Source organism: Anabrus simplex, chromosome 2 (assembly GCF_040414725.1).
Source record: "Anabrus simplex isolate iqAnaSimp1 chromosome 2, ASM4041472v1, whole genome shotgun sequence".
NCBI classification, from domain to species: Eukaryota; Metazoa; Arthropoda; class Insecta; order Orthoptera; family Tettigoniidae; genus Anabrus; species Anabrus simplex.
In genome coordinates this window covers 857,767,277-857,780,178 of record NC_090266.1, presented here as the reverse complement: position 1 = coordinate 857,780,178, position 12,902 = coordinate 857,767,277, and the positions used below count along the sequence as shown (strand labels likewise).

At 41.7% G+C, this 12,902-nt stretch overlaps 1 protein-coding gene across 1 annotated transcript in view; it reads left to right on the top strand.

Annotated features, from left to right (window-relative positions):
- Positions 1–357: 357 nt before the first annotated feature.
- The window catches only part of Coa8 (Cytochrome c oxidase assembly factor 8), a 66,008-nt gene continuing 53,463 nt past the window's right edge, over positions 358–12,902 (top strand). The window contains exon 1 of the mRNA XM_067139487.2: positions 358–491. Within this exon, the coding sequence (XP_066995588.1) occupies positions 426–491 (66 nt within the window). The 5' untranslated portion in view covers positions 358–425. The remainder of the gene's footprint in view (positions 492–12,902) is intronic.

The following is a 12,902-nucleotide window of genomic DNA, read 5'->3' as shown; positions in this document are numbered from 1 at the left end:
AGGCTATAAAAAAGAAAGCTGCTTCAGTACGTCACGTGATTATCTGAGGCATGGCATTGGCTAGAAATGAACGAGAGTCGATGTGACGAGCTAGCTCTTTCTTGGAGTCGCTGCTGATAAAAGAGTCGGCTCGTGCTAGCTCTCAGGGAGCAAGGAGGGAGCTAGCTCATACAAGAGTCGACTCGTAATTGAACGACTAGCTGTTGATAAAAGAGTCGGCTCGTGCTAGCTCTCAAGGAGCAAGGAGGGAGCTAGCTCTTACAAGAGTCGACTCTCATTGAGAGAGCTAGCTCTGAGCTAGCTCTCTTCAATGAGTCGTTCAAAAGAGTCAGTTCGTTCATGAACGACCCATCACTAGCATTAACGTTTGTTCCTCAAAACGTAAAATTCTTACGTATCTTTGACAGGCAAATGAGAAGTTGGAGATGGTTTCATTCGGAATGAAGATTGTGCAGAAGGTTGCAAAGAAGCCACCTTTCTATCGGATGGATGTACGTATCAGTCGGAAAAAAGGCTTTTTAATTCGCTTCAGTGGTATAAAAACATTTTCCGTAAGATTTAATAATTTCTCTTGTCCACTGAAATAATGCATATATGTTGACAAACGGCTAATGAAATAAATACCGGAGGTGCTGAGGAATCTTAACTCTTGCTCACCGGAGGAGTAGAGGAGTCTGTACTCATCCTGTTTTGAATGGCAATTGCTCCACTTCTCATGACTCCCACGTCATATTGTGTTCAAAATTAACTTTGACTACCTTTCCATTAACGCACCAATCGGACAAAAGTCATTTAAGGCGAGATGATACATTTTCATCAGTTGTAAACTGTTAGTTGCAGCCTTCAGTGATCTGAACGTAACCAATGGTTGAGAAGTGCACCCTCTAACTTGATGGAGGATCGACTCAGCGTTATCGAATTAAAAGAGTGGGATTATAATCTTATAATACTGTATACACATACAAGTAATTCTTTGTGCTTTGACGGCTAGTATGGTGACCTGAACATAACCTATCGTTGAGAAGTGCACGATCTAGCCTGGTGAAGGATTTAGTCAGCGTCACCGAATTAAATGTGTAGGATCGTAATTCTACATACGCATAAAAGTAATTCTCGGTGCTTTGTTGAACACTACGGTGACTTTATGACATATCGACTTTTACCTTAATTAAAAGCTTTGTAGTTTATATCTAGATAGTCAAGCCTTTTAAAACAATCATAACCCATGAGTGAATGATCGTCCGTCGTTCCGAAGTTCCGGTTCGAATTCCAGCCAATATATGTATGTATGTATGTATGTATGTTCAGTCCGAAGGCTGGTTGGATTCACAACAGCTTCACCATTAGCTGTCATACATTGCCTAGGCATAAATGAAGAGGTGTACTGGGGGATGAGGAGTGTGATACTATCCCGTTGCTTTCCTGACCAAGACATAATTTGCTATTAGATATCAGTCTGCCAAGCCCATTGAAGTACACACACCAACCGACCCTATGAGCAACATTTTCACACCATTCGTAGCAGCGACTGGCTGCATAAAGAATGGCATTACTAGCATTGCTCGTACCTCAGTCACTTTCATATTATCAAAGCCAAAGATATGACCGAGACAGGTCAATGAAAGTAACAAAATTGCTCTAGATCATACCAGAAGACATAGTTCACTGTAAACACTAGGTCTCGCCAGCAAAGGCATCCAGTTTATAAGGGAGTTTTGAAATGAAAAGCTCCACCTCTGTGCTTCATAAAATGTGTATGATCGCAATATCAACAGTCACATGTAACTTCCATCTTTTTCTTAACTATTTGCTTTACGTTGCACCAATGCAGATAGGTCTTATGGCCATAATGGGATAGGAAATGTCTAGGAGTGGGAAGGAAGCAATCGTCCTTGGTGTGAAAATGGGAAACCACAGAAATCAACCTTCAGGGCTGCTGACAGTGGGGTTTAAACTCACTCTCTCCTGAATGCGCCCCTATTCACGCGGCCAACTCGCTCTGCCTTCAGCATTCAAAAGTGATTAACCAATCTCACAGTACTGTAAACTAAGCCTATTTCTTTTAAAATATTGTTTATGTTTTGAAAATTTTTTTTAGTAGGCCTGTAGGATGTCATAATGATTCATTTGATTTCAAATAGGCACATATCTCAAATATGTAATTCCATTGAACATATTTATTATATTTTTAAAATGTACTGTGTGATGTGTCTTACCAATATCACGTCAGGGATGCTCTTTGTGTTAGGTTAAGAATGATGGTGCAGTCGGATTGGCAGAGAAAAATTTTCTTTTCGAGAAAATGACATTTTGTTACTTCCAGGTGCGCGATTCAAATTGACGAACTCGCTGTATTTGCTATGCCAGAACACAAGCTGCTGCCATGCTTCAGGGAAGAGAAGGGTAGGGAGGGGCATTGGGGAGTCTGATGGAGACAGAGATAATGCTCTACGCGTATGCCCAAGTTTCCTCGTTCGACTCGCACCAGTTTGTCCTGCCTCTTACAGGCAATATCCTCAGTTCGCTTATTAAACAGCTGTAACTGCACACACAGTACAAGAACACACTGTAATTAAGACACACTGCTCAGTGAAGGAATGCACCAGATCGTTTCCCCTCTCGTTTGTTGGTCGCAATAATGTTCTTTATTATTTAACATGCTTGAAGGTGCAATGCTGTCTCCCCACAATTGTGTATTCCTTCAATCACAACATTGTAAATGGAATGAAATACTGAACGAAGGAAACAATACGTCCAATGGTTTCATTACAGTACATTTTCATTATGCTCCCACTCCTAATTCGATGCATAGTTCACAATGGTGTAATAGTGACCTTTTTGGACTCTGTTCAGGATGTGTGGTTTGTCGCGAACGACCTCAAAAGTTGCCTGTATTCTTGGTAAAAGTTCATCTTTGTGCAGAACAAACTGTACACTGCTACTAAGTCTGGAATGAGACGATGCGAAATGAACAAGATACTTGTGGGGTTGCAGGAGTAGGGTGGTGCGTGTTGTGGTTTGACTTGGTAGAGGAAGGTGAGGAGGGGATTTTTGACCTTTCATTGCTTTATTCTCTTTCTGTTGGTTACGATTTATATTACATAGTTTGATATTTACAGTATCTCTCTGAGAGGTACAATAAGTTTTGCGGTTCTTCTAAACTTATATGACCGGGCGAGTTGGCCGTGCGCGTAGAGGCGCGCGGCTGTGAGCTTGCATCCGGGAGATAGTAGGTTCGAATCCCACTATCGGCAGCCCTGAATATGGTTTTCCGTGGTTTCCCATTTTCACACCAGGCAAATGCTGGGGCTGTACCTTAATTAAGGCCACGGCCGCTTCCTTCCAACTCCTAGGCCTTTCCTATCCCATCGTCGCCATAAGACCTATCTGTATCGGTGCGACGTAAAGCCCCTAGCAAAAAAAAATAAACTTATATGGGGCTGCACCTTAATTGAGGCCACGGCCGCTTCCTTCCCACTCCTAGCCCTTCCCTGTCCCATCGTCGCCATAAGACCTATCTGTGTCGGAGCGACGTAAAAGCAACTAGCAAAAAAACTTATATGGTTATATATATATGATCATGTACACAAGTGAGTGTTGATTACAATAGTGGTTATGAACAGAGTTCATTACATTCTACCTTACAATATATACAGGAATTACTACTTTCTGCTGCAAATGAATACAAAAGTAATACAATTTGGTTGCACTGTAGTTACCTAAGTATGTACTGGTTGAGCTATACAGAGTTCATTACATTCCTCATTACGATATATATAGGAGTTCTAGTTTAAACTGCAAATTAATACAAAAATCATACATATTTGCTTACAATGGAATTAACATCTTGCTACTACTACTAAAATGTTTTCATTCCGCCCCTGAAGGGGGAGGAGGGCCTCTTGGATGGTAATGCCATTAGCCGTTATTATGGTGAAGGAGATGCTCGGAGAAAGTGAGGGGTTTGATGGCCGCGGCCCTTACTAGGAACTGCCCCAGCATTCGCCTTAGTGCAGGAGAATGGAAAACCACGGAAAATCATTCTCGGGACAGCCAACGGTTGGGGCCAGCCATGAGGTCCAGCCTTGTCCCGTCTTCCAAATGCAGAGGCGTGGAGCTATGGGAGAGCCATAGCCACTCCTCCTCTGCTCGGTTGGCCGGTCGGAGTGCAGAGCTGTTGGACCATGGTCCAGCCGTGGCCACTTGTGGGCCGAGACCTACTCTGCATCCATTGACCACATCTCCTTGCGTACTGCTAAATTGTTTCCATTCCTCCCCTGAAGGGGGAGGTGGGCTTCTTAAACGGTAATGCCATCTCTCAGGCTGGGAGATTTTTTACGTGAAGGAGATGCTCGGAGAAGGTGAGGGGGTTGGCGGTCATGGCCTATACTAGGAAGTGTCCCGACATTCGCCTCATGCAGGAGAATGGAGAACCACGGAAAACAATTCTCAGGAGAGCCGATGGTTGGGGCCAGCCGTGAGGTCCAGTCCTTTCCCGTCTCCCGAATGCAGAGGCATAGAGTCACGGTAGAGCTGGTCAGAGTGGCCACTTTTCATCCCTCGACACATCTTAAAGAAAAATTAATAAATGAAACTATTTCATTCCCACGCTTGTGTCATACGAGGAGTGGGTGGGCCATCAGCTACACGATGTAGCTCTTAGGCCATGGCAAATGAATGTGAGTAATGGAAGGAAAATATAAAGTGGTTGTATGTCTGGTACATACATGTTAAGGAAAGGAATATGAATGATTAGCGCATAGGCACCGCGACAGCAGGCCGGGCCCCAAGGAGAAGTCTGCACAACTCCCGCCCCCCAGTCAGAACCCCCACAAATACCCTGTTTATTGATTTCAACAAAATGCTTAGCATAGTACAAAGTTTACTAGTACAGAAACAGTGGGTAAAAGGTGGTTTGTTTTGATTTTGTGGCAGGAGTTGTTGAAGTTTTGACGGCCATGTAAATACTTTTGCTTGCCAGATGTGAAGCAGGTTGCATATACAGAGTTCATTGTTCGAAGCACTTTTATAATCATGCAATCAAAGTAATACAGAGAACTTAAACTAGTGAATTATGAGCGTAGAACTTGGCCGTAATATATTGACAAGACTTAGATAAAATGTGGCACACAAAGAACTGAAAGCACTTGTACCATGAGAAAATAAAACAAGTCTTATGTCATAAAACATAGCACAAACGATCACAGAAATACACGGCACAGAAGTATAATCACAAATTAAATTAAAGATATCTGTGTCACATTATGACACTGGAGACAGACAAGTATATAATTAAAAGAAGATGGTCATTGAGAAATGTTTAACCTACAATGAAAGTAAATATAACAAAACTAAATAAGACGAAGAAGAAGAACAAAAGAAATATGAATGTATAAACATAGTAAATGTACTTTAAATTCCAGAATGGATTGAGAATAAACACAGATGAAATTATAGGCAGAAACAGGTTCCAAGAAGGACATTCCAGGAATCATTAATGAACAAGGGGAGTGTATGTGAGGATCTTCAAAAGGCAGAAGTATTCAGTCAGCAGTATGTAAAGATTGTTGGTTACAAGGATAATGTCCAGATAGGGGATGTGAGTAATACTAAAGAAGTATTAAAATTTACCCATGACAACAATGACATTTACAGTAAGATACAAAAGTTGAAAACTAGGAAAGCAGCTGGAATTGGTAAGGTTTTGGGGGATATACTAAAGACAATGGGTTGGGATATAGTACCATATTTGAGGTACTTATTTGATTATTGTTTGCATGAAGGAGCTATACCAAATGAATGGAGAGTTGCTATAGTAGCCCCTGTGTATAAAGGAAAGGATGATAGACATAAAGCTGAAAATTACAGGCCAGTCAGTTTGACATGCATTGCATGTAAGCTTTGGGAAAGCATTCTGTCTGATTATATTAGACATGTTTGCAAAATCAATAACTGGTTTGACAGAAGGCAGTTTGGGTTTAGGAAAGGTTATTCCACTAAAGCTTGTAGGATTTCAGCAAGATATAGCAGATATCCTGGATTCAGGAGGCCAAATGGACTGTATTGCGATTGACCTTTCTAAGGCATTTGATAGGGTAGATCATGGAAGACTACTGGCAAAAATGAGTGCTATTGGACTAGAAAAAAGAGTGACTGAATGGGTGGCTATATTTCTAGAAAATAGAACTCACAAGGGGGCATTCCCTACTCGTCACCACCGATTTCGCTCAAATTTATAGAACTTGCAGGGCTTGGCTAGAAATGAAAGTACCTGAAGTGGGAACTCCATATGGCCAAGCGTATAGAAAAAAAAAAGAAAATACAAATGTTGGCGCGGCTCTCGCGCCGTATAAGCCACATACGTTAGTGCGTGCGCCGAGCAGCTGTTGGCGTAGCGGTAAGAGCTTGGACTAGTAAGTCGATGGTCGTGGGTTCGACTCCCCGTTTGGAAACTGGTTGTTTCTATCAACTTTTATATTATTCATTTTCCAATTACGCAAAGAGGTGAATAATTCAATTTATTTATTTATTTATTTATACGCAAAAGGCATAGAAAAGGTAAAAAATTGGGATTTCATTGTAAGACTTTTTCTACCTGCGCCAAGAATCTATTGTTTGTGTACAGCCGCCAGGAGCAACCTTCACTTGTCATGTGAAAACGAATCTTACAGCAAAACAACTATGCACGTTTATGGCGCATTCCCCAAGGAGGTGAGATAGCCAATAAAGGAGAAAAAAGAAGAATTTCTGTTTGAACACGTCGGGAAAGTTCGCAACTCCAAATTTTCTACAATTGTGTGCTCATTAAAAAATGACGTGCTATATGCCTTTTGCATATAAATAAATAAAATAAATTAAAGGAATAATATAAAAATTGAGAAAAATATTCTCCACGCGGGTAGTCGAACCCATGACCATCGAATTTCTTCTTACCGCTACGCCAACTACTGCTCGGCGTGCGCACTAACCTACGTGGCTTATACGGTGCGAGAGCTGCATCAACATTTTTATTTTCTATACGCTTGGCCATCTGGAGTTCCCACTTTGGGTTCTTTCATTTCTAGCCAAGCCCTGCATGTTCTATAAATTTGAGCGAAATCGGTGGTGACGAGTAGGGAATGCCCCCTTGTCAGAGAATTAGAGTAGGCAAAGCTTTATCTGACCCTGTAATAATTAAGAGGGGAATTCCTCAAGGCAGTATTATTGGACCAATATGTTTTCTTATATATATCAATGATATGTGTAAAGAAGTGGAATCAGAGATAAGGCTGTTTGCAGATGATGTTATTCTGTACAGAGTAATATATAAGTTACAAGATTGTGAGCAGCTGCAGGGTGACCTCAATAGCATTGTGAGATGGATGGTGGACAATGGTATGATGATAAACAGGGTTAAAAGTCAGGTTGTGAGTTTCACAAATAGGAAAAGTCCTCTCAGTTTTAATTACTGCATTGATGGGGTGAAGGTTCCTTTTGGGGATCATTGTTAATAAAGGGTACAGATCTCTGCACATGGTTATGAGGGTATTTAGGGGTTGTAGTAAGGATGTAAAGGAGAGGGCATGTAAGTCTCTGGTAAGACCCCAACTAGAGTATGGTTCGAGTGTATGGGACCCTCACCAGGATTACTTGATTCAAGAACTGGAAAAAAATCCAAAGAAAAGCAGCTCGATTTGTTCTGGGTGATTTCCGACAAAAGAGTAGCGTTACATGAATGTTGCAAAGTTTAGGCTGGGAAGACTTTGGAGAAAGGAGACGAGCTGCTTGATTAAGTGGTATGTTCTGAGCTGTCAGTGGAGAGATGACGTGGGAGGACATCAGTAGACGAATAATTTTGAGTGGTGTCTTTAAAAGTAGGAAAGATCACAATATGAAGATAAAGTTGGAATTCAAGAGGACAAATTGGGACAAATATTCATTTCTTTGCGAACGTTTAAGAAAAGTCTAGGAATACAACAGATAGGGAATCTGCCACCTGGGCGACTGCCCTAAATGCAGATCAGTAGTGATTGATTGATTGATTGATTGATTGATTGATTGATTGATAATGATAATAAGAAGAATAGTAGTGATAGCAATATATTGTAAATATTCACATGGTTAGATAGTGAATGAAAATAGGAATAGTTGATATTAATAAGAAGCAAAAAATACTATATAGTAGTAGTTATAATAATAACAATAGTAACAAAAGTGATAAAAAATGAGAGTAAAGATTGGCATAATTAGAAACAAGACGATAAACTGAAAGATATATGGAGAATAGATAATAAAATGAAAATAAAATAAAGAAATCGCAGAACTGCAGGTGTGGAATGCACCACCTGTGCCCAGGAGTATGAAATATTACTATTGATAGGAAAGAAAAAAAAAGAAAAAATATAAATACAAGGTAACAGTGGTGTAAAAAGAGGAAGCTAAGTGATGGGGAGAGGGGAAAAGATGAGAAATGGCAGGAGTACGGGCATTATTCATTATGGCCATGGCTAAGGGGGAAAGAGTAATGGATTCGGCGATAAGTGGGTTGTTATTAAGAGTACCTTTGGTTAGGTATTTGAGACAAAGGGTGTGAATGTGTTCGAGGATGATCGGGAATGAGTAGATAGGTGTGAAATTTGTTGAAGGGTATTGAGTGGGAGGTGGTGAGCTATTCGGAGAGCATGTCTGTCAAGTTTGAATAATTGTATATCTTGTCGGAAGTCAGCAATTATCCATGCAAATGAAGCATAGGTAACGATGGGACGGATGAAGGATTTATAGATATTAATGAGTTGGTAAGGAGTGAGACTCCATGTACGCCCAGTGAGCATACGAAGAGGTCTAGAGCGGGAATAGGATCTTTTAGAGATGATAGCGATGTGGTGGTTCCAGCGGAGAATATTTTGGAATTTAATGCCTAAATATGTTAGTGTATTAGTTTCTACTAAAGGGGTGTTATATAATGTTAGGGGGACGCGGTGGCGAGGATGGTAAAGTTGGGATTTTTTTACAGAAGACGATGAATTGTGTTTTGGAGATATGCCAGTTACTGAACCAGGATTCCAAAAGATCAAGGTAGTTTTGGAGGTGGTTAGTAAGTGATGGAGTTGTGTTACAGAGGGCAAGGGTTCCAAGATTGTCTGCATAGTGTTATAGGCAGAGGGGGGATTGAGGGTGAGATATATCATGAGTAAAAAGAAGATAATACGAGACGGGCTTCCCTGAGGAACTCCAGAGGTAATTGGGAAGGAGTAGGATGGGATATGATGTATAATTATATGTGCAGTACAGAAGCTGAGGTAATTGTAAATAAAATGAATGAGTGTGGTAGGAAGCCGCAAATGTCTGAGCTTATAAAGCATGCCCGGATGCCAGACAGTATCAAATGCCCGGTTGACATCCAGGCACACCAAAGCAGCAGTATTGCGGGGGCAAAGGAAGGAGTTGAGAGAGGATGTAATATGAAATAAATGATCATGAGTAGAGAAATGAGATCTAAAACCTGCTTGAGAAGAGAGAAAAAGGTTGAGGGAGGTAAGGTAATGAGGATTCCCTCAAAAATTTTCGAAAGGATATTCTAATGGGTCAGTAGGAGGTAATGTCGGAAGGGAGTTTGCCGGGTTTGAGGAATAAAAGGATATGTGCACTAACTCAGTTTTCTGGAAAGAAACCGATGTAGAGCATGGTGGTGTAAAGGATAATAAGAAGTTCAATGAGAAGTGGGGGGAGCTTCACTAATATGCCAATAAGCGATTTTGTCTGAGCCGGTAGGGGTATTTCTACAGTGGAGAAGGAAGGAATGAATTTCTTGAGGGGTAATCGGAATATGAAGAGGACGGTGGTAATCAATATCAACATAATGGCAGAAGGATGGTTGTAAATCAGGACAGGTAGGATGTGTTAGTTGATTAATTAAGGGTTCGTCTGGATGAATAAAATGGGGAGATGAATCTGGGGAATAAACCGAAGCGTAAAGTTGGACAAAAAAATTGCTTTTCCTTTGTCAGTGGTGGGGATGACATTACGATAATGAATTAGGTAAGTGGGAAGGGTATTGTTAGTCTGACACATCTCCTTGCTACTACTACTAAAATGTTTTCATTCCTGGCCTGAACGGGGAGGTGGGCCTTCTAGATGATGACGCCATCTCTTAGGTCAGGAGATTTGTTACGGTGAAAGAGATGTACGGAGGAGGTGAGAGGGTTAGCGGCTCTGGCCTATACTAGGAACTGTCCCGGCATTCGTCTTAGTTTAGGAGAATGGAAAACTACAGAAAACCATTCTAAGGACACCACCTCTCCGTCTCCCGAATGCAGAGGCGTAGAGCCACGGCCACCCCTCCTCTGCTCGGTTGGTCGATCGGAGTACAGAGCTGTTGGACAACGGACCAGCCATAGCCACTTATGGGCTGAGACCCTCTCTGCATCTAGCGACGCATCTCCTTGCTACTACTACTAAAATGTTTTCATCCCTCCACTGAAGTGGAAGGCGGGCCTCTTAGACGGTGACGCCGTCTCTCAAGCTGGGAGATTTGTTATGGTGAAGGAGACTCTCGGAGGAGGTGAGGGTGTTGGCAGCCGTGGCCTATACTAGGAACTGTTCCGGCATTCGCTTTAGTGCAGGAGGATGGAAAACCATTCTCAGGATAGCCGACGGTTGGGGCCAGCCGTGAGGTCCAGCCCTGTTCCGTGTCCTGAATGCAGAGGCGTAGAGGTATGGCCACACCTCTTGGCCGGTCAGAGTGCAGAGCTGTTGGACCATGGACCAGCCATGGCCACTTATGGGCCGAGACCCCACTCTGCATCTACCGACCCATCTCTTTGTTTTCAAAGATCCTTACGTTGTCCATTGATTGTGAGGTTGGTGCGAGTGTAAGGAATTATTTTGCTAATAATAATAATAATAATAATCGTATGGCCTCAGCTACCGTGTGCAGACATTTCAATTTGACGCCATCTGGCTGTCTGCTCGTCAATTTCGACGTTCCGTTTTACTCTAGGCCCCCACTAGATGGCAGACCGAGTAAACCGAAACTCTCTTGGGCGTCTATGGCTGAGATTTTAATGAATTTTGTCGGGTAAACACCAAATGTGTCACCAGAGATCTTTAACATGCCGACATCGTACGACATGGAGTGTCGAATGGACTTTTTTCCGCCCTTCAAAAATCCGACTACCTCTGCCGGGTTTGAACCCGCTATCTTGGGATTCGGAGGCCGACACTCTACCGCTGATCCACAGAGGCAGCTAATTATTTTGCTAAGTCATGGACACTAAAGGTTGGAGCTCGGTGATGGCATGTGGTTTTGAACATGGAGAGTGAGTTATTTCACCAATATGTAAACGATGATTTCTCCATATGTTGTTAGTTCTTTCCTCTGTTGAGGCTTTTCTTTGCAGGATGTACCCCGCATTTCCCATTTCCACCTGGAGTTCCCTTTCCTTCTGTTTGGTGGGGTTCTGTTCTTTTTCAGGTTGTTTACCTCTTGTTAATACTAGTAAAATGGACTCTTAATGGTGAGGTTTTGTGTAAAAGCTTTATTGTCTTCTTACCCTGTTCTATGAGGTTCTTCTTCTTCTTCTCAAAATTGTCACAAAAGATGACTGTATCATCTGCAAATCTTATGTTGTTAATTATGCCATCATTTACTTTTATTCCATATTGGTGATTTTCTAAAGCTGTTTTGAAAATTTTATCCGAGTAAAGGTTGAATAACAATGGAGATAAAACACAGCCTTGTCTAACTCCTCTTTGGATGGCCATCTCGTTTGTAGTTTGATTTCCGATTCGGACAATGGCCTTTTGTCTCCAGTAAAGATTTTCAATAATGCTGATATCTTTGCTGTCAACTCATATCCTTTAGGACTTCTACAAGTTTTGGATGTTGTACTCTGTCAAATGCCTTTTCAAAATCAATGAAACAAGCAAACACTTCTTGCTGTTGATCTAGACTGTTCAGAATTAGGATATTTAGCGCAAACAGTGCTTCCCTTGTACCAAAAGAATTTCTGAACCCAAACTGCGTTTCGTCGAGGTCTTGTTCACACTTAGTCTTGATTCTGTTATGTATTACACGAAGGAATACTTTAAATGTGTGGCTCATGAGACTTATTAGCCTATAATCATTACACTTACATGCCTTTTGCTTCTTTGGCAACGTGGAGAATGTAGATAACAGCCAGTCAGATGGGATGTCTATATTATTATATATAGTACTAGCAAGAAACCCGTGCTTCGCTACGGTATTATCCTGAAATTTATAATTGAATGCTTATTGTTTTACATATATAATCCGCCGAATTTCGCGATCTGACTCGTTTTCTGCGAGAATCCACCAAAATTCCCGATCTGACTCGTTTTCTATTAGATTACGGCACGTTTCCTCCCATTTTTCAATTTTCCTTTCCAGCAATCGATTTCGTATTTCCCGGGCTAGGCTCAGATATTCCTCCCGGTCAGTTGGGTCCGTAATTCTTTGCCATCTTTTCCTATAATCATTTTTAATATGGATAAAATCCTTCAGGATATCCGGCGTGGTGTCGTATTGGGTGCCTTGGCGGCACTGAACCCGCGACCCGACTGCATTCTTAGTCATTACCCGTCCAGGAGCCGTTTCCAGCGCAGTCCGCACATTTGACGACGGTCCGGAACATTATTATTATTATTATTATTATTATTATTATTATTATTATTATTATTATTACTATTATGTGTTGCTGGAATGGCTGATGACAGGGAAAACCGGAGTATCCGGAGAAAAACCTGTCCCGCCTCCGTTTTGTTCAGCACGAATGTCACATGGAGTGACCGGGATTTGAACCACGGAACCCAGCTGTGAGAGGCCGGCGCGCTGCCACCTGAGCAACGGAGGATCCTTAAAGTACATTAATAACAGTAAAATCAATTGGTCCTTCTACACCCCA